Source organism: Salmo trutta, chromosome 6, assembly GCF_901001165.1.
Source record: "Salmo trutta chromosome 6, fSalTru1.1, whole genome shotgun sequence".
NCBI lineage: Eukaryota > Metazoa > Chordata > Actinopteri > Salmoniformes > Salmonidae > Salmo > Salmo trutta.
The window spans coordinates 13,735,005-13,755,356 of NC_042962.1; the positions used below are offsets into that span (position 1 = coordinate 13,735,005).

Below are 20,352 nucleotides of genomic sequence, written 5' to 3' on the forward strand. Positions count from 1 at the left end.
AAATTGCCATACATATTTAATGCTTTTCGACCTGTCCCCAAATTAATGTCAGAGTTTGTTTTGATATTTTTACCTGCGTGTCGTGATCGCGTTTGGTGTAGGGGGACAAAATAAATGTATGCATGATAGCGCACGCGCGCAGCCGGTTTGGGTTCCGTGTAAGGCTCCTGTCTGACAGCGAGGGGTTGCACTATGGTGGATTTCCTATGATCTAGGAAGCAAGGTGGATTGGGTCAAAAGTCTTTACTCCCGCAGTAAATTAAAGCACTTGTCTCTTCTAACCAAGTCGATTTAAACAGCCACAATAATGCCTATTCATTTTGAAAGACAGTGGGTGCTCTTACACATTAAAGGTAGACTTAGCAAATGACATTGCCTCGAGCAGCACCCCAGATATTGAGATTTCACTCACACACCATATCTGCGCAAGTGCACGTTTCACGCTTTTAGCCAAAACAGCATGGTAGCCAAAACAGCATGGTAGCCAAAACAACATGGTAGCCAAAACAGCATGGTAGCCAAAACAACATGGTAGCCAAAACAGCATGGTAGCCAAAACAGCATGGTAGCCAAAACAGCATGGTAGCCAAAACAGCATGGTAGCCAAAACAGCATGGTAGCCAAAACAGCATGGTAGCCAAAACAGCGGAGGACAGACACCATGTGGTTTACTTCATCTCTTGGAGTCTATCTTTAAGGACTTCGCTCAACTACAGTTACGGAATATGCAGCATCAGACTTCTGGAGCTGGTACAAATACTTCACGGACAATGGAAACACAGGGGGGTTATCTGTGCATGGTCCCGAGAGACCAACACTAACAAACCACTCACCTTCAGACTGCCAGCACAAATGCATGGTGGTATTTAAACAAAGTGAAGTAACCCCTAACACACTTTACTCACATGTGGTTAGTAAATCCTGTTATGTACCCTCCCCAGAGAATTAGGATAAAGGTAGAAAGATGGATTATGCCGATTGTGCAGTCAGCACTTTTAGCATGCCATACCCCCACTGTCACATCCTGACCATGGAGTGGTCTTATTTTCTATGGTAGAGATGGTCAGGACGTGACTGGGGGTTTATCTAGTTTATTTTTCTATGTTGGGGTTTTAGTATGATTCCCAAATAAAGGCAGCTGGTCATCGTTGTCTCTAATTGGGGATCATATTTAAGTAGTTGTTTTTCCCACCTTTATTCTGTGGGAGATTGAGTTAGTTGCACCTCGTCACGGTTTGTATGTCTTGCATAGTTTCACATTTAAATAAAATATGTGGAATAATACCCACGCTGCGCTTTGGTCCATTCCTACACACAAGCGTGACACCCACCCCACATTGACAATAATATGTGGAGAAATATGGTTTCTTTATTCAAAGCATCAATACAGTACATCTGTCTTACAAATGTGCAAAATAGCCAACATAATTCAACTTCATATAGGGATAGTGTGGAAAACAAATGTTAGTGTGTACCCTTTTAAACTATTCACATGCCATAGTTTACACTAATGCAATGTAAACAAACAAAACTATGGAAGATTCCCGTGCAATTATAGAACAAGGATGGGTTTTACATACAATATGACGTTTTACCACCACACACACAACGAGTGGTATTTGCTTGAGAAAAAGTAAATTGTGATTAACAATAAAAACAAAGCTAACAAGGCAGTAGTGTGAATCAGAATCCACTGACCAAACTTGTGCTGCTCACATTCTCATAGTGGGTGTACACATAAGCAGTGCAGTGTTTGAGTGACGTGGCTTCCTGAATTGGTTTGTTTTACTATCATGTGGAATTAACATGAATTACAGAACAGTCACTAACCCTCTTAATTTAGCTTACTGTATATGGAACAGTCATCAGGACTTTAACGTAATTAACAAAATGCAATCAGTATTATTATTTGCATATTTTAGCTCTAACCAATTAGTCCTGAGAAAGTTCACCTGGGCGTGTGTTCAGTGGGGTGCAACGTTACAGAAGGTTCAGATAGAACTATATTATGTAGAACAAACATGCTTCTCCATCATGTAGAATAAGGATTCATGACAGCTTTATAGAAGGCATTTCTATCTGCAGTGTTCAGAACATTACACCCTTCTAAATACAACACTGATATTGAGCTCTGCTGTATATTTACAAACCAGCTGCGAAACCAAAAACCACCCAAAGATTGATGTCTTTAAAATGTGTCATCTGTCAATCCAAAACAACATAATTATTCACATTTACACGAGCAGAAACCCACAGCCATCCAAATATTATTAATAAATTACATTCAAAGTATTTTCTAATTGAAAAAAAAAAAATATCTAAATAAAATCTAAAAAACATAAAAAGTACACAAGGCACCTGTGCAAAAAGTAAAAATCTTACGTTGGGATTTATTTCTATAGCATAATTGGCTCATCTGCTGTGATTAGCTTGGCAATGGAAGGGGTACGCAGTGAGGCATGCTGGGAACATACAGTAGTCCAGAAGAACTTCAACTTAATCACCGTAACCCCAGAACATTAAGGAAGAATAAAGTACTCCCTAACCCAACAGACAATAGAACCTCACATAAACCCAAGTCCAACAGCCGCCTCCCAGTGTTGGTGATGGTTGGGAACCATTCTCTTCCTCCACAGCGCAGGACCAACAGTTGAACATTAAAAACATCCACCTGGTAACACACGATCAATGGCCCTGGAACTTGTACTGTTGTTGCTCTTAGTAACAAGTAGTCGGTGTGTGGGTAGTCCCTATAGCAACACCCCTGCTTGGGAGAGTGAGTCCTGAGGCACATCCCTGTAGCCTTTACGACCCAAGGGGCATAGTGAGATCACAAGGTGTGACGGCGTCACTGAGGCGTTGCTGTCCTATTGGTTACAAAGTTCTGCTGAAGCACCAATAGAGAGCAGCGGAGCTGTAGAGAAAAGAGGAAGAAAACGGTCAATGACCGTCCAGATACACCTGCTGGGGTCATCTGGGAGGCTGTGACACTGACACACCAACACAGCTGGTCATCTGGGAGGCTGTGACACTGACACACCAACACAGCTGGTCATCTGGGAGGCTGTGACACTGACACACCAACACAGCTGGTCATCTGGGAGGCTGTGACACTGACACACCAACACAGCTGGTCATCTGGGAGGCTGTGACACTGACACGCCAACACAGCTGGTCATCTGGGAGGCTGTGACACTGACACGCCAACACAGCTGGTCATCTGGGAGGCTGTGACACTGACACACCAACACAGCTGGTCATCTGGGAGGCTGTGGCACTGACACGCCAACACAGCTGGTCATCTGGGAGGCTGTGACACTGACACACCAACACAGCTGGTCATCTGGGAGGCTGTGACACTGACACACCAACACAGCTGGTCATCTGGGAGGCTGTGACACTGACACACCAACACAGCTGGTCATCTGGGAGGCTGTGACACTGACACACCAACACAGCTGGTCATCTGGGAGGCTGTGGCACTGACACACCAACACAGCTGGTCATCTGGGAGGCTGTGACACTGACACACCAACACAGCTGGTCATCTGGGAGGCTGTGACACTGACACACCAACACAGCTGGTCATCTGGGAGGCTGTGACACTGACACACCAACACAGCTGGTCATCTGGGAGGCTGTGACACTGACACACCAACACAGCTGGTCATCTGGGAGGCTGTGACACTGACACACCAACACAGCTGGTCATCTGGGAGGCTGTGACACTGACACACCAACACAGCTGGTCATCTGGGAGGCTGTGACACTGACACACCAACACAGCTGGTCATCTGGGAGGCTGTGACACTGACACACCAACACAGCTGGTCATCTGGGAGGCTGTGACACTGACACACCAACACAGCTGGTCATCTGGGAGGCTGTGACACTGACACGCCAACACAGCTGGTCATCTGGGAGGCTGTGACACTGACACGCCAACACAGCTGGTCATCTGGGAGGCTGTGGCACTGACACACCAACACAGCTGGTCATCTGGGAGGCTGTGACACTGACACACCAACACAGCTGGTCATTTGGCTCACCTGCTCCAGTAGGTTGATGGAGTCCTGTAGAACAGCTTTCAGCAGCAGAGTCTCCTCTCTGGTCCTGTGTGGAGGGGCCGGTCCGGGGCTGAAGTCTGGGGCAAAACTGAGGAGACGGACAAAGACAACAGGAGAGAGAACTCCTCAACATAGCTCACACCAACCCAATCGTCAGAGCAGTGATTACGCCAAGGAATGGAGAAGGAAAGGATGCTTCCAAGTCAGGTAAAACTAAGGGGATGTGGCTGACCAGACCAATATTTCATTTATTCAAATTGGTTAAAGTTAGATTAGGGGTTTGCTTAAGGTTAGGTTCTAGATTTTGAGTAGTCGGGCTGTCAATGGGATGCTGGTCAGAAAAGTCCCTTCAGTCCTCCCACAAGGCCACAGCCACCCAGAGAGAAATAAGCGTAGGCTTTCACTCAGTGTGCAGCAGCCTACCTGCTCTCGGTCCTCTCCCGGAGGCGGTTCTTGGTGCTCAGGTACACGCGTGTGACCACGTCCTCCATGGCCCACAGCTTAAAGAACAGACCCAGGTTCAGTACTGTTAGGATCAGCATACTGGGAAGAGAGCGAGAGAGGAGGCAGTACGGTTTCTGATTATTTCAGTTCAACAAACACCTGGCTAATATACTGCAAATACACACACGCCTAAGTACTGTTTGAGCTCATGGTACAGAATGTACTCAGACAATTGAGAAGTTGCATGCTGATTTACAGCGATGCGCTTTGAGTGTTGACTTACATGATGCTCATCCCAGCGACGATGGTAGAAACGTTCCACTGTGGACCCTTCATATCCATGGGATCTGACACACAACCGGGGACAGAAAATCATTATAGGAGACACAGCTTGACTGGAAGATGGATGACTGTGCATTTTGTAGGTGATCAAGTCATGCGATTGATTACTGATTGTTTGTATAGTATATGTAATGTTATCCATGTGTGTAGAAGATGGTTGTCCAGGGCTAAATAACAGAAGTACATGTACCCGTGTTGCCCTCTCTGTGAGGATCTAGGTCGGGCCTGTACTGGTTGCTGGGTTTCAGGTGCTCCTGTAGTGTTCGACTGAATGTCCTCCTCCGCCGGTGACGCAGCCCGCCAATTGTCTTACCGGGGTCTCCGCCTCCCTGGTTCAGCTCCGCCTCCTCTTCCATCAGCTCCGATTCTGTGATGACATTATAGGGTGAAAGGAAAAGTCAGGTTAAATGCCTTGGAAGAAGGGGGTGGATAAATGACTAAGAGGTGGTAAGGGTAATGTAGAGAGGACTGCCGTGCAATCTGTGGGGAGGGGGGGGTTCTAATTGACTTCACGAGGCGAGTTGGACTGTCAGTGTGAGTGCAGGGCTTTGATTCAGATCTACTCTGACGAGACTGGAGCGGGTGACAGGCGGGTCGTTATACAGTATAGAAGTTCGGGTGACAGACGGGTCGTTATACAGTATAGGAGAGCGGGTGACGGAGACGGGTCGTTATACCGTATAGGAGAGCGGGTGACGGGTCGTTATACAGTATAGGAGAGCGGGTGACGGAGACGGGCCGTTATACAGTATAGGAGAGCGGGTGACGGAGGCGGGTCGTTATACAGTATAGGAGAGCGGGTGACGGAGGCGGGTCGTTATACAGTATAGGAGAGCGGGTGACGGAGGCGGGTCGATATACAGTATAGGAGAGCGGGTGACGGAGGCGGGTCGTTATACAGTATAGGAGAGCGGGTGACGGAGGCGGGTCGTTATACAGTATAGGAGAGCGGGTGATGAGACGGGTCGTTATACAGTATAGGAGAGCGGGTGATGAGACGGGTCGTTATACAGTATAGGAGAGCGGGTGACAGCCGGGTCGTTATACAGTATAGGAGAGCGGGTGACGGAGGCGGGTCGTTATACAGTATAGGAGAGCGGGTGACGGAGGCGGGTCGTTATACAGTATAGGAGAGCGGGTGACGGAGACGGGTCGTTATACAGTATAGGAGAGCGGGTGACGGAGACGGGTCGTTATACAGTATAGGAGAGCGGGTGACGGAGACGGGTCGATATACAGTATAGGAGAGCGGGTGACGGAGGCGGGTCGTTATACAGTATAGGAGAGCGGGTGACGGAGGCGGGTCGTTATACAGTATAGGAGAGCGGGTGATGAGACGGGTCGTTATACAGTATAGGAGAGCGGGTGATGAGACGGGTCGTTATACAGTATAGGAGAGCGGGTGACAGCCGGGTCGTTATACAGTATAGGAGAGCGGGTGATGAGACGGGTCGTTATACAGTATAGGAGAGCGGGTGACAGCCGGGTCGTTATACAGTATAGGAGAGCGGGTGACGGAGGCGGGTCGTTATACAGTATAGGAGAGCGGGTGACGGAGGCGGGTCGTTATACAGTATAGGAGAGCGGGTGACGGAGACGGGTCGTTATACAGTATAGGAGAGCGGGTGACGGAGACGGGTCGTTATACAGTATAGGAGAGCGGGTGACGGAGGCGGGTCGTTATACAGTATAGGAGAGCGGGTGACGGAGGCGGGTCGTTATACAGTATAGGAGAGCGGGTGACTGAGGCGGGTCGTTATACAGTATAGGAGAGCGGGTGACGGAGGCGGGTCGTTATACAGTATAGGAGAGCGGGTGACGGAGACGGGTCGTTATACAGTATAGGAGAGCGGGTGACGGAGGCGGGTCGTTATACAGTATAGGAGAGCGGGTGACGGAGGCGGGTCGCTATACAGTATAGGAGAGCGGGTGACGGAGGCGGGTCGTTATACAGTATAGGAGAGCGGGTGACGGAGGCGGGTCGTTATACAGTATAGGAGAGCGGGTGACGGAGGCGGGTCGCTATACAGTATAGGAGAGCGGGTGACGGAGGCGGGTCGTTATACAGTATAGGAGAGCGGGTGACGGAGGCGGGTCGCTATACAGTATAGGTTAACAGATAGCAGTGGACAGAAACCAGTGAAGCAGCAACATACTTAGAGAGAGCAGGAGTCTATTATGGTCAACCCAACACACTCACAGGCAGAGACTCATTGGAGAAAGTGTAGTGTCACGCGTACACTAACAAATCGGGAAGCAAGTACAGGGAGTGAATTTAATAAACAAACACAGAACAAACCAAGAAACACGAGTAGCGTACAGACATGAAACAAACAACACCTGGGGAAAGAACCAAAGGGAGTGACAGATACAGGGGAGATAATCAGGAAGGTGATGAGTCCAGGTGAGTCTCATGAGGCGCAGGTACACGTAACGATGGTGACAGGTGTGCGTAATAATGAGTAAACTGGCGACAACGAGCACCAGAGAGAGGAGTCGACTTGACATGGAGAGGCAGAAAGACACGCTCTCAGAGGAAGATGCACTCAGAGATTAGCCAAGCGAGAAGGAGAGAGAGATATTCTGAAAGATGGCGTGGGAGAAAGAAGAGATCTCCATGGCTGCTACTCACCCAGGTGTCTGAAGTAGTCCTCCAGGCCACTCCAGGAGTTCTTGGTGATGAAGGACTTGACCAACCCCCACGGCTGTTTCTTATACTTCACATCAGTGTACACCCTGAACAACATCAGCACAGCAACTCTACAGTTGTAATTGAATCTGTTACATGGGTAATTACTCACCACAAACTCTCAAGTACCAAACACTGCTGATTTTCTTTCTCTGTAATCAGGAACTGATTCAGACTGACCAATAGCTACCAGCGAGAACCAACAGTACATAGGCCAGCAATATGTGGAAGTGAATTTACCTTGCCTAAAGGTTATTGGTCTTTGACACACAAAACCCACTGTGGGCACACACTGGTTGAATGAACCTTGTTTTCACATCAGTTCAGTGAAAGTCGGTTGAACCGACATGGAATAGACATTGAATTGACATCTGTGCCCAGTGGGAAACATGTAAAGACACCTTTGCACTGAACATTGAGACTGACCACAATGAGAAACTCAACCCCAATACCCTGAAAGTCTTTACACTAAAGTAAACAGAGCAAATATTAAATGTCTGAAGGGTGTGTTGTCACTGCTGCTCACCTGAGTCGACACTTGTGTTTGGAGTGGCGGATGATACAGTAGAGGTTCTGAGTGTAGAAGTAGTCGTGGTATGGAACGTCGTGTGTGTAGACCTCCGCGTCGACGAGGTAGTACTGACCCTCCCTGGATTCCTTGTACAGGATCTGACAGGACAACAGAGTTACACACTCTGGAAAACACACTACTAGAAACACACAAACACACCCTGCAGACCTAGGCTCACCTGGTTCTCTGTGGCGGTGGAGAACTTGCCCACCAGAGGGTTGGTGATGGCGATGGTGTAATTGAGACTCCTCTTCATGGCGCCTGATGCTTCACTCTGCCACGGGGCAAAGCTGGCATCTGAAGACAATCACACATAGGTTAACAAAACACACACCTATTATTCTATTTGGTACTGCACTGAGATGGAAAGGCTTGAATTATTTCACACACACGCACAAACACATAATTTAGACCAGGGAGCCACTGTGGCCCCTCATTGTGCACATCCCCAATTTAGAAATTCCAACAACTCTCTGGCATTCACATTAAAAAGATAGCTTGTAATGAGTAATCCATCCTAATCAGAGGACTGTGGCTTATAACAGGGAGTGTTGAGGACTGTGACATAACAGGGAGTGTTGAGTGGATGGGGTGATGACTCACTGGTGATCTTCCTGGCGTTCATGAATCTTCGTATGAAGTGGGAGTCGGTAAAGAGCAGCTCAAACATCTTCTCTGCGCTGATGTTGAAGACCTTGTTTACATAGAGCCTGCCCTGCTGCTCAGAGACACACACCCTCTCCTCTATAAGAGACACAAGGAGGGGGGTTAACATGATCTGAGGAATGCCTCTGAAAACACATCTAAGATGGTGTCAATAGCATCACACAAACACATACTCTAAAGATGCATGCATTTAACAAACACATTTGGGAATCATTCTCACCCTCCTCTGCACTCTCCGAGCCGCTCTGTTCAGAGAAGTGGTCCAGGTTAGTGTTGAGGTCCAGCGAGAGCTCTGAGCGCTTGGAGACCCTCTCCGGAGCAGAGCGGTCCAGGGATGGGTCAGGAGTGCACTGAGACGAGGTGCTGTGAGCATCATCCTGTAGGACACAAACACAATGTCACTCTTTCTGTCACTCTGGCTATGGAAGCCTTGCTATGTACGTGTATGCCATCAATGGGACTCGTCCTTCACTTGCAAAACTCCGACAATGAAGAAACAATATGGAGACAGTATGCCTCTACAGAGATCACTTAATATCATTCAAGCCTTTTGTGACGTTAACATGCCAGGTGTCGTACCGCATTCTTCGAATTGGCGGTGCTCTGTCCGAGGGGTGAGGGTAGGTCCTCTCCCTGGGTCGTGTTGGGCTCAAAGGAGCCCTGATCACCTGGCTGGAGGCGCAGAGTAGACGGCCTTTCCAGCCTCCCAGAGTCCTCTCCACCGGGCCTCATGGTCAGGCTGCCAGGGACCAGATGGGGAAACAGGTTAAAGAAATGTGTCAGTCAGACAGATGTAGGTGAATGCATGCTTTTCACCATTGCGTACCAGATAGATAGATAAGATAGATGAAGAGTCCTCCTAGTCCTTACCTGGTGTGTGTCTGCGTGGTGGATTCTGCTGATCCTTGTAGACTCTCCATTTCTTCATGGCTCAGGCCCAGGTCATTACCATAGTGCTGCTTGACCACCAGCCACAGCTCCAGACTAGTCAGTGGCTAGGAGAGAGAGAGGACAGAGGAGAGATGGGGTTTAATTGGGAGGAACGGAGGTTGGCACACAGCAAACAGTGGGGCTTGATTAGATTTTTGGTATCATGCAAAAGCAACTGATTTCAGTGTACACAGTTCCATCATCCATCAGATGCTTGTAGGCTATAGCTTGCAAGAGCTCAATCTCAATAGTCAAAATCATGAGGATTAATTCCTCTGTCTGGCTTCCCCCAACATGACAACCATTTTCCACCTGTGCAGGAATCTCACATCACCTCCAGTCTTAGTTTCAACCAAACAAAACAGCCCTAACCCGCTCCACACTGATGTCACAAGATATCAAAAATCAACTCACTGTAGATTAGCGCTTAAGAAATGCAAACAATTATATAAAGAACTGACGCTAAGACGATGGCTGCTTCCTTGCTTAGTAAAAATTGTAGCCTATAGCTATTGACTAATAGCTACAAAATAAACTCAGCAACAAAAAAAAAAAACGTCCCTTTTTCAGGACCCCGTCTTTCAAAGATATTTTGTAAAAATCCTAATAACTTCACAGATCTTCATTGTAAAGGGTTTAAACACTGTTTCCCATGCTTGTTCAATGAACCATAAACAATTAATGAACATGCATCTGTGGAACGGTCGTTAAGACACTAACAGCTTGCAGATGGTAGTCAATTAAGGTCACAGTTATGAAAACTTAGTACAATAAAGAGGCCTTTCTACTGACTCTGAAAAACACCAAAAAGAAAGATGCCCAGGGTCCCTGCTCATCTGCGTGAACGTGCCTTAGGCATGCTGCAAGGAGGCGTGAGGACTGCAGATGTGGCAATAAATTGCAATGTCCGTACTGTGCAGTACTTAATGCAGCTGGTGGCCACACCAGATACTGACTGTTACTTTTGATTTTGACCCCCCTCCCTTTGTTCAGGGACACATTAGTCCATTTCTGTTAGTCACATGTCTGTGGTACTTGTTCAGTTTATGTCTCAGTGGTTGAATCTAATGTTCATACAAATATACTGCTCAAAAAAATAAAGGGAACACTAAACAACACAATGTAACGCCAAGTCAATCACACTTCTGTGAAATCAAACTGTCCACTTAGGAAGCAACACTGATTGACAATAAATTTCACATGCTGTTGTGCAAATGGAATAGACAACAGGTGGAAATTATAGGCAATAAGCAAGACACCCCCAATAAAGGAGTGGTTCTGCAGGTGGAGACCACAGACCACTTCTCAGTTCCTATGCTTCCTGGCTGATGTTTTGGTAACTTTTGAATGCTGGCGGTGCTTTCACTCTAGTGGTAGCATGAGACGGAGTCTACCACCCACACAAGTAGTTCAGGTAGTACAGCTCATCCAGGATGGCACATCAATGCGAGCTGTGGCAAGAAGGTTTGCTGTGTCTGTCAGCGTAGTGTCCAGAGCATGGAGGCGCTACCAGGAGACAGGCCAGTACATCAGGAGACGTGGAGGAGGCCGTAGGAGGGCAACAACCCAGCAGCAGGACCGCTACCTCCGCCTTTCTGCAAGGAGGAGCAGGAGGAGCACTGCCAGAGCCCTGCAAAATGACCTCCAGCAGGCCACAAATGTGCATGTGTCTACTCAAATGGTCAGAAACAGACTCCATGAGGGTGGTATGAGGGCCCGACGTCCACAGGTGGGGGTTGTGCTTACAGCCCAACACCGTGCAGGACGTTTGGCATTTGCCAGAGAACACCAAGATTGGCAAATTCGCCACTGGCGCCCTGTGCTCTTCACAGATGAAAGCAGGTTCACACTGAGCACATGTCACAGACGTGACAGAGTCTGGAGACGCCATGGAGAACGTTCTGCTGCCTGCAACATCCTCCAGCATGACCGGTTTGGCGGTGGGTCAGTCATGGTGTGGGGTGGCACTTCTTTGGGGGGCCGCACAGCCCTCCATGTGCTCGCCAGAGGTAGCCTGACTGCCATTTGGTACCGAGATGAGATCCTCAGACCCCTTGTGAGACCATATGCTGGTGCGGTTGGCCCTGGGTTCCTCCTAATGCAAGACAATGCTAGACCTCATGTGGCTGGAGTGTGTCAGCAGTTCCTGTAAGAGGAAGGCATTGATGCTATGGACTGGCCCGCCCGTTCCCCAGACCTGAATCCAATTGAGCACATCTGGGACATCATGTCTCGCTCCAGCCACCAACGCCACGTTGCACCACAGACTGTCCAGGAGTTGGCGGATGCTTTAGTCCAGGTCTGGGAGGAGATCCCTCAGGAGACCATCCGCCACCTCATCAGGAGCATGCCCAGGCGTTGTAGGGAGGTCATACAGGCACGTGGAGGCCACACACACTACTGAGCCTCATTTTGACTTGTTTTAAGGACATTACATCAAAGTTGGATCAGCATGTAGTGTGGTTTTCCACTTTAATTTTGAGTGTGACTCCAAATCCAGACCTCCATGGGTTGATAAATTGGATTTCCATTGATTATTTTTGTGTGATTTTGTTGTCAGCACATTCAACTATGTAAAGAAAAAAGTATTTAATAAGATTATTTCTTTCATTCAGATCTAGGATGTGTTGTTTAAGTGTTCCCTTTATTTTTTTGAGCAGTGTATTTACACATGTTAAGTTTGCTGAAAATAAGCGCAGTTGACAGTGAGGACGTTCTTTTTTTGCTGAGTCTAGATTGTTTATGAACACTATGACAAACACAAAGTATATTTTTTAAACTATATGGAGGGAGAATAATAAGTAAATGTTTAAATGTAGATGTATTTTGAGTATGTTCAATCGTTCAAAAAAACAATTTATTATGATTGATTTCCTACGCACAGGGCTAGATTTACGAACAGGCACGCAGGGCACCTGCCCTGGAGGTCAGAGGCCCCCAAGACAGCATATAAAACACATCATAAGCCATGAGAAAATATGTAGAATTGCAGATTAGCTTAAAAAAAATAAATGCAAATATAGTAGGTGCCCCGGGGCCCCAAATCCAGCCCTGCCCATGCAACAGAATCCATTCAAGCAAGCCCCATATAGAACCAGTTTCTTCAATCCAAATTACACACACCTGATCATCATTTAGATGAATAATCAGTCACTTGTTACCAATCAAGTCAAAATAACCATTTTAAAAGATGTTTTACTTACTTCTCTGTAGCTATTTTACTCTGTTCTGGTCTCTGAACTGTAATAACCTGTACGCTGTCACAAAACAATCAGGAAGTCCTAACGCCCTGGAACACGAGCGCTCCACCCATTGATACAGAGATACGTAGCCTCGATATCAGCTCTACTGAATGCCAAAACTCTGGTTCAGTGACAACAAAAATCAGATCGGTTGATGAATAACCTCTTGGGGCGTAATGCGAACGACTGCCCTGAAGAATGGATAGGTAATGAAAAGACAGCTCTTTCCTGGGGGCAGGTTCTGTCTTAAGCAAATAAACCTTCCTAGCCACACCTTGAGGGGTCATTGAACTTTACTGTCACCCGCTAACTCCCGAGCCACACCAGTGTTATTGTGGAGGTGTTTGCACAGCTTAATTCCCTTGGTCCACAGTCTTCCGGGTATTGCACTAGTTGGCCATAGAGGCTGCATTCATTCTAGGTGCTAGAATGTTTTATCGCCACTTTGCTATCAAAAGAGCCAGTACATCATTTTTTTAAATGATGCCATTCTATTCCCCTTGTATACTACATAATAACCGAATGTTAGGGGCATGGGGCCAGTCCGAGTAGCATGGTGTGTATTCAGGATTGATTAGATAAGAGCAGTCTGCCAGGGTAAAGTCACAAAAGCCTTGCATACTACATAGGACTCCAGATAGGTTGCATGGAGCTATGATAACCAGATAGTGTCCATGTTGCAGGGTTATCTAGTCGTTGACTTACTTCATGTCACTGGATCAATGCCATTCCATAGGTGATTACCGGGAACACGTTGACTTTTAGACACAGAGCCAAGGTCAGTTTAACTTATTACCGTATTTATACTTTGTTATCAAGGGTAGGATTGAGTGAGGGGAAGATGATCCTAGATCTGTTCATAACTCCTACTTATAGAAATGCCCTTGCTATAGAAATGCTTGCTGTCGAGACAACCAAAACCATGGTGACAACAGTGTTGCAAGGGGGGGGCAGTGTGTAACTGGGTGTGGTAGATGGCACAGTGTTGGGAGGGGATAGTTTGTATCTGGGTGTGGAAAATGGCCCAGTGTTGAAAGGAGGGGACATTCTAGGTGTCCCATTTCCAGTGTTTTTGACAGCCATCAACCCGTATACACACCCTGCTCTATCTGGACAGGACAGCCGATGGTGTTTCAACATACACAGAACCATGGACCTGCAATAGCTAACAGTACTTTACGCCCAGGGTGCGTCCTGAATATGGCACAGGGCCCAGGTTAAAAGTAGTGCACTTTATAGGGAATAGGGTGCCATTTGGGATGCATCCCCAGTGAGTGAAATGAGGTTATATGAGGTCGCTGTCAGCTGATCTGTGCCGCACCTTGTCCATCAGCGTGTTCTGCCACATCCGGAACACTCCCTGGTAACTCTTCTCTCTGGACGAGAAGGAAGTGAAGAACAACTGTACGGAAGAGAGACAGACGCTTCAGTTCAAATTAAAATTCCACCCCAAAACTGGCTGTTTTGCATATCAGCAATCAAGTTTTCAAGATATATAACTACTGAAATAAAATACAGAAATACAGCCGGTATGATGCATTTTGCTTCATATGATTCCCCCAAAAAAATATTAGTCCCAAAATGTTTTGCATGTCAAAAAATGTTGGGATATACTACAATATAGTTTTTGTGTGGAGCTTTGCTTTAATATTATTGCAGTGATAACCGTCTATTGGTTTGCATTGAGGATAGACAGAAGGGGTAAGTAGCATGTTATTTTGTCAGTGCTGCAGCTGTACTCTTGAGCATGAAAAGTTGCTTGATGGGTTAAACCATGAAAAGCACAGGGTCTCTTAGCTCTGGTCCAAGGCGTTAGTGCATCTATCCAGGGATATTGAACAGAACCCAGGTGGTGTTTGAGTGACTGTACCTTCTCCGAGTCTGTGCAGATCTGAATGGCGTTGGGAATCAGCCGTGCGGTCTTCTCTCTGTACATGGCCTTGATGTCCCTCAAAGTCAAGACTATCTACGACCACAGAGCACAGTGATGTCCCTCAGAGTCAAGGCTATCTACGATTCCAGAGCACATCCTTAACACGACCAGAATAATGCAATATATACACATATTTACGATATATCATTATCCAATTTAATTCATCCCCTAAACAGAAAACTGTGCCTTTATTTTTCCTTTCCCTCATGTGTGAGCTCACCTTTGTCCCCCAAAACACATTGCTATAGAAACAGAGCCAGTTCTCTGACAGGTAGAGGCGTCCCTGCAGTAGAATGTCTCTCTGGAGGGCACAGGTGTAGTCTGGGGAAAATACATGGGACGCAGCAAGAGACAGGTATACACTTAGACACAGGTAAGGTACAGGTGTGCTGGTATATGCAGGTAAGCTGTATATAGGAAGTCTGGTGAGAGAGGTGCCGATATGTTTTGTTACTGAGAGATGGTGATAGGGGAGCCGTTTCTGGCTTCTCTTTCTCATTTTCTCTCACACACACACAAACAACTCACCCACGATGAGTCTCTCTGACTCGGGCAGTTCTCTGAACAGCTTCCTAAACTCCTCAACCCTCTGTTTGTAGGTGGGGGCAGGCAGGGCTTGGGGGGCAGCCAGACACTGGCCCTGAGGGTCAGATCTCTGATTAACAGGCTGCAGAAATAACATTAGAATCACATCAAAACTCATTTGAATACTAATTACTACAGATGTCATCCTGGCTGAACCTCTGTTGAATTCAGTTATTTTTATTTTGTATATGGAATATATTAATCTGACAATTGGTCAATATGCTCTCTGTATTCAGTAAATACAGAGAAGGCCAAGAACTGAACACTAATGCAGCTGAAAAACAGTGTCACCCCACAAGCTGTGTACATTGTCAGTGTTGGGGAAGCTACTCTGAAAATATCTATTACCAAGCAATTAATTCACAACGAAATAAGTTACGCTACACTAAAGCTACCCCTATGAAAAAGTCGTTCACTACATTCAAACTACTTCCTGAGAAATTATATGTAAATCTGAAATGTCAGAGTACAAATTGCAACAGCATATGTGTTTGGGGTTATACAGTGCCTTCGGAAAGTATTCAGACCCCTTGACTTTTTCCACTGTGTTACAACCCTATTTTAAAATGGATTACATATTTTTTTTTAATCCTCAGCAACCTAGACAATACCCCAGAATGACAAAGCAAATTCATTTTTTTGAAATTTTAGCAAATGTATTAAAAATCATAAACAGAAATACCTTAATTTACATAACTATTTAGACACTTTGCTCTGTGACTCGTATTTGAGCTCAGGTACATCCTGTTTCCATTGATCATCCTTGAGATGTTTCTACAACTTGATTGGAGTCCAGCTGTGGTAAATTCAATTGATTGGACATGATTTGGAAAGGCACACACCTGTCTGTCTATATAAAGGTCCCACAGTTGACAGTGCATGTCAGAGCAAAAACCAAGCCATGAGGTCAGAGACAGGATTGTATCGAGGTACAGATCTCAGGAAGGGTACCAAAAACGTCTACAGCATTGAAGGTCCCCAAGAACACAGTGGCCTCCATCATTCTTAAATGGAAGAAGTTTGGAACCACCAAGACTCTTCCTAGAGCTGGCCTCCCAGCCAAACTGAGCAATCAGGAGAAGGGCCTTGGTCAGGGAGGTGACCAAGAACAAGAGTGACTGACAGCTCTAGAGTTCCTCTGTGGAGATAGAAGAACCTTCCAGAAGGACAACCATCTCTGCAGCGCTCCACCAATCAGACCTTTATGGTAGAGTGGCCAGACGGAAGCCATTCCTCAGTAAAAGGCACATGACAGCCCGCTTGGAGTTTGCCAAAAGGCACCTAAAGGACTCTCAGACCATGAGAAACAAGATTATCTGGTCTGATGAAACAAAGATTGAACTCTTTGGCCTAAATGCCAGAGGCACATTTGGCGGAAACCTGGCACCATCCCCACGGTGAAGCATGGCGGTGGTAGCATGCTGTGTGGATGTTTTTCAGTGGCAGGGACTGGGAGACTAGTCAGAATCAAGGCAAAGATGAACGGAGCAAATACAGAGAGATCTTTGATGAAAACCTCCTCCAGAGCACACGGGACCTCAGACTGGGGCGAAGGTACACCTTCCAACAGGACAACAACCCTAAGTACACAGCGAAGAGAACACAGGAGTGGCTTCGGGACAAGACTCTGAATGTCCTTGAGTTGCCCAGCCAGAGCCCGGACTTGAACCCGATCAAACATCTCTGGAGAGACCTGAAAATAGCTGTGCAGCAACGCTCCCCATCTAACCTGATAGCTTGAGAGGATCTGCCGAGAAGAATGGGAGAAACTCCCCAAATACAGGTGTGCCAAGCTTGTAGCGTCACACCCAAGAAGACTTGAGGCTGTAATCGCTGCCAAAGGTGCTTCAACAAAGTACTGAGTAAAGGGTCTGAATACTTATGCAAATGTGATTTAAGTTTTATTTGTAATACATTTGCCAACATTTATAAAAAACTATTTTTGCTTTGTCATTATGGGGTATTGTGTGTAGATTGAGGGGGGAAAACTATTTAATCAATTTTAGAATCAGGCTGTAACAAAATGTGGAAAAAGTCAAGGGGTCTGAATACTTTCCGAATGCACTGTACATTAACGTGTCATTCAGCCTAATAAACACAAAAAGGATGTTTGAAGTGAGAATTAAGCAGGTCTGATGCCCAAAAGGAAATTGCCTACTTCACCCACATTTTATTTTTGCAAAAAAACTAGTCTAGTTCCAGTAATTAGTTACACCACTGCATGGTGAAACAAAGTAAAGAACCACTGAAAACACTACCTAGATTTTAATTACTAGTTGAACTACATGTAACCTTTATTTAACTAGGCAAGTCAGTTATGAACAAATTCTTATTTTCAATGACGGCCTAGGAACAGTGTGTTAACTGCCTTGTTCAGGGGAAGAACGACAGATTTTTACCTTTTCAGCTCGAGGATTCGATCCAGCAACCTTTCGGTTACTGGCCCAACGCTCTAACCACTAGGCTACCTGCCACCCCATGTAGTTCTGTCACTAGTTCATCAAGTCAATTACTAATGATGTCTACATAATACATGGGAGAATAGTCAGAATGGTCTTCTCCACTAGAGGGCAGGAACAGTTGATGTGTGTATGAGTGGGGAGTCGGCAGGCTTCATGGCATGCTATACTATAGGAGGCTGCTGAGGGGAGAACGGCTCATAATAATGGCCGGAACGGAGCAAAGGGAATGGCATCAAACACCTGGAAACCATGTGTTTGGTGTTTTTGATACCATTACACTCCAGTCATTACCACGAGCCTGTTCTCCCCAATTAAGGTGCCACCAACCTCCTGTGTATACTATGTAGGGGTAAGTGCATGATAGTCACAGACAGGTTAACAGAAGGGCTCCCTGTATCTTACCTCATGATCATCAGAGCTCCACCTGTACTCCCCCATGGAGGCTGTCCCCTCTGTGACATCAGTGCCCACCCCTGACCGGGACACCTGGTCCATCAGATCCACTGTTCCGCTGACTGGGTAGTAGAGATAGAGGCCTAGTAGCTTTAGCACACAAGATAATTCCAGCAGTCCATGTCAGTATAGCAGGACTACTAGACTGGACATCCTGCTGCTATAAAGGGATTTGTTTGTTCATGGCTGGTCTCCACTGAAGACGATCAAACTTTGCAGACCATGCTAAGAGGTATGAGGATGGAATTGATATCCTATGCAGGACTCTCCTTAACCCACCTTTCTGATGAGAGAGAGTGGGAGCACAAAGAGGCACAACAAAACTGGTTTATCCTGCCCTGCCTGTCACACAGGAGAAACATTGTCGTTCACCTAGATTCCTAAAACCAATGTGGCTGAATGAGAAATGTTGTGAGACTATTTAATATCAATAGTCCTATGAATTGATTTGATACATTCTGATCAGTAATCCCCCCAAAAATATCACTTTGAATACATATTTATATTCTGCTCTCTCAGGCAAACTTGTCATTTCCATTTTGTTCGCAGTGCATTCAAAAGACTGCACATCAAGATCAAGCATTTTAGCAGTGCGAATCTCAAGAGATTAACAAGATTCTTTGTATGATCGCTAAACACTGCGTAAAGGGAGATACGTATTTGCTCGTCCACCGTGCCAAAATTACGTCGGCATACGGGCCTACATGCCACGTTTAGATGGACGTTGGAACTAGGAAACTCAGAAATTTCCGACTTACTAACTGGTTGTAGTTATACACGTGCCGCGTTCAACCAGTTAACCAGTCGGAAATGTACGAGTTTTCTTAGTTCCGACTAGCATTTGAATGTGGCAATAGTGCGTGATCGCATCATTACCAGGCCAGTTGTCAAATTCCTCATCATCCGTCAACATAGCTGCTTTCAATACAAAAGGTAACGACTTGGAATAGCGAGTTGGATGATATTTCAAAACATTTTTTCTCAATCAGAGCTCGTTTTCTTTCCAAGTTGTTTTGAAAGCGGCACATGTCTGATCTGTGCGATTCAACATCAGTAATAAGCAGGTAAAAGACGGTGCACATTCATAACCTACCTGGAAATGACCGAGATCTTTATCTTCTGCACTGAGTCCTATGTGAGTCCGGGATGAAGCTTTGTGAAGACCCAGATTCCTGTAAGCATGTCACCACCAGCTCCGTTTGACATGTGTCATTCATGCAAAACTAACTCAGGCCTTTCCTTCAGCAAGGTGCACCGGTAGGTTCTTTAAATAAATGTGTGGCGTCATAAATAGCCTATATGGGCTGCAAACCCATCCACCTGATAACAGGTGAGACGAGTGGACTGATGCTGCGTTCATAACCAAGTGGGAAGGTGGTATTTACCACTTTTGAGTACGATGGGGAAAAAATCAGTTGAACGGCCATCCAAGGTAATTACTAGTGGGAAACTAGTCTCTCATCCATGAGCTCTGACTTCTTCCACATGTTGAACTCTGACACCACCTACTAAGGAAATTACCTGGATTTCAGCATTTACAGCAGTTAAATGCAACAAAATATTACTTATAAAAAGCAATCTACTAATGGTTTTTGAACACAGTAATTTGTTCACAAGCATGATAGCTGTACTTTTAGTTTATGGTTAATGTTTGCCATTAGTCAATCAGCACTTCTCAACGAATGTGAATGCATCCAACTTCTATTTATGACTTCACAACTGGTAATTACCACCTTCCCACTTGGTTATGAACATAGCATTAACTTTTCACCTGACCCAGCCCATATAGGAAAATACATTGAAGGCGTTGTCACCATGGTCATGCTTTGCTCATTACCATTTGCATACTTTAACTGATGGCTGTCAAACAGGTCTAAAAAGAGCCATCATTCTCTGTTCTGTTCCAACCTCACAGATCTTGTTCTAGAGGTGCATTACCAAATCACTTCTCTCTACTCCCATTTCAAA

The 20,352-nt window shown here is 46.0% G+C and overlaps 1 protein-coding gene across 4 annotated transcripts; it reads right to left on the minus strand.

Annotated features, from left to right (window-relative positions):
- Positions 1–1,349: 1,349 nt before the first annotated feature.
- Positions 1,350–19,699, minus strand: LOC115195475 (protein Aster-C). Of its 4 annotated transcripts, none has more exons than XM_029755351.1 (18): positions 19,478–19,699; positions 18,334–18,446; positions 15,413–15,551; positions 15,105–15,205; positions 14,822–14,917; positions 14,273–14,353; positions 9,650–9,774; positions 9,359–9,518; positions 9,000–9,156; positions 8,717–8,857; positions 8,292–8,410; positions 8,069–8,211; positions 7,486–7,589; positions 5,044–5,220; positions 4,795–4,858; positions 4,491–4,610; positions 4,050–4,155; positions 1,350–2,914 (listed from the first exon to the last, which is right to left on the minus strand). In XM_029755351.1, exons 2-18 carry the CDS (start codon positions 18,424–18,426, stop codon positions 2,849–2,851), a joined length of 1,992 nt encoding a protein of 663 aa, XP_029611211.1. In that variant the 5' UTR covers positions 18,427–18,446; positions 19,478–19,699; the 3' UTR covers positions 1,350–2,848. The 4 variants fall into 4 exon arrangements, with proteins under 4 accessions (XP_029611211.1, XP_029611212.1, XP_029611213.1 ...); XM_029755352.1 differs by having other exon boundaries at positions 18,334–18,474; XM_029755353.1 differs by having other exon boundaries at positions 15,413–15,524; positions 18,334–18,667.
- Positions 19,700–20,352: the final 653 nt, after the last annotated feature.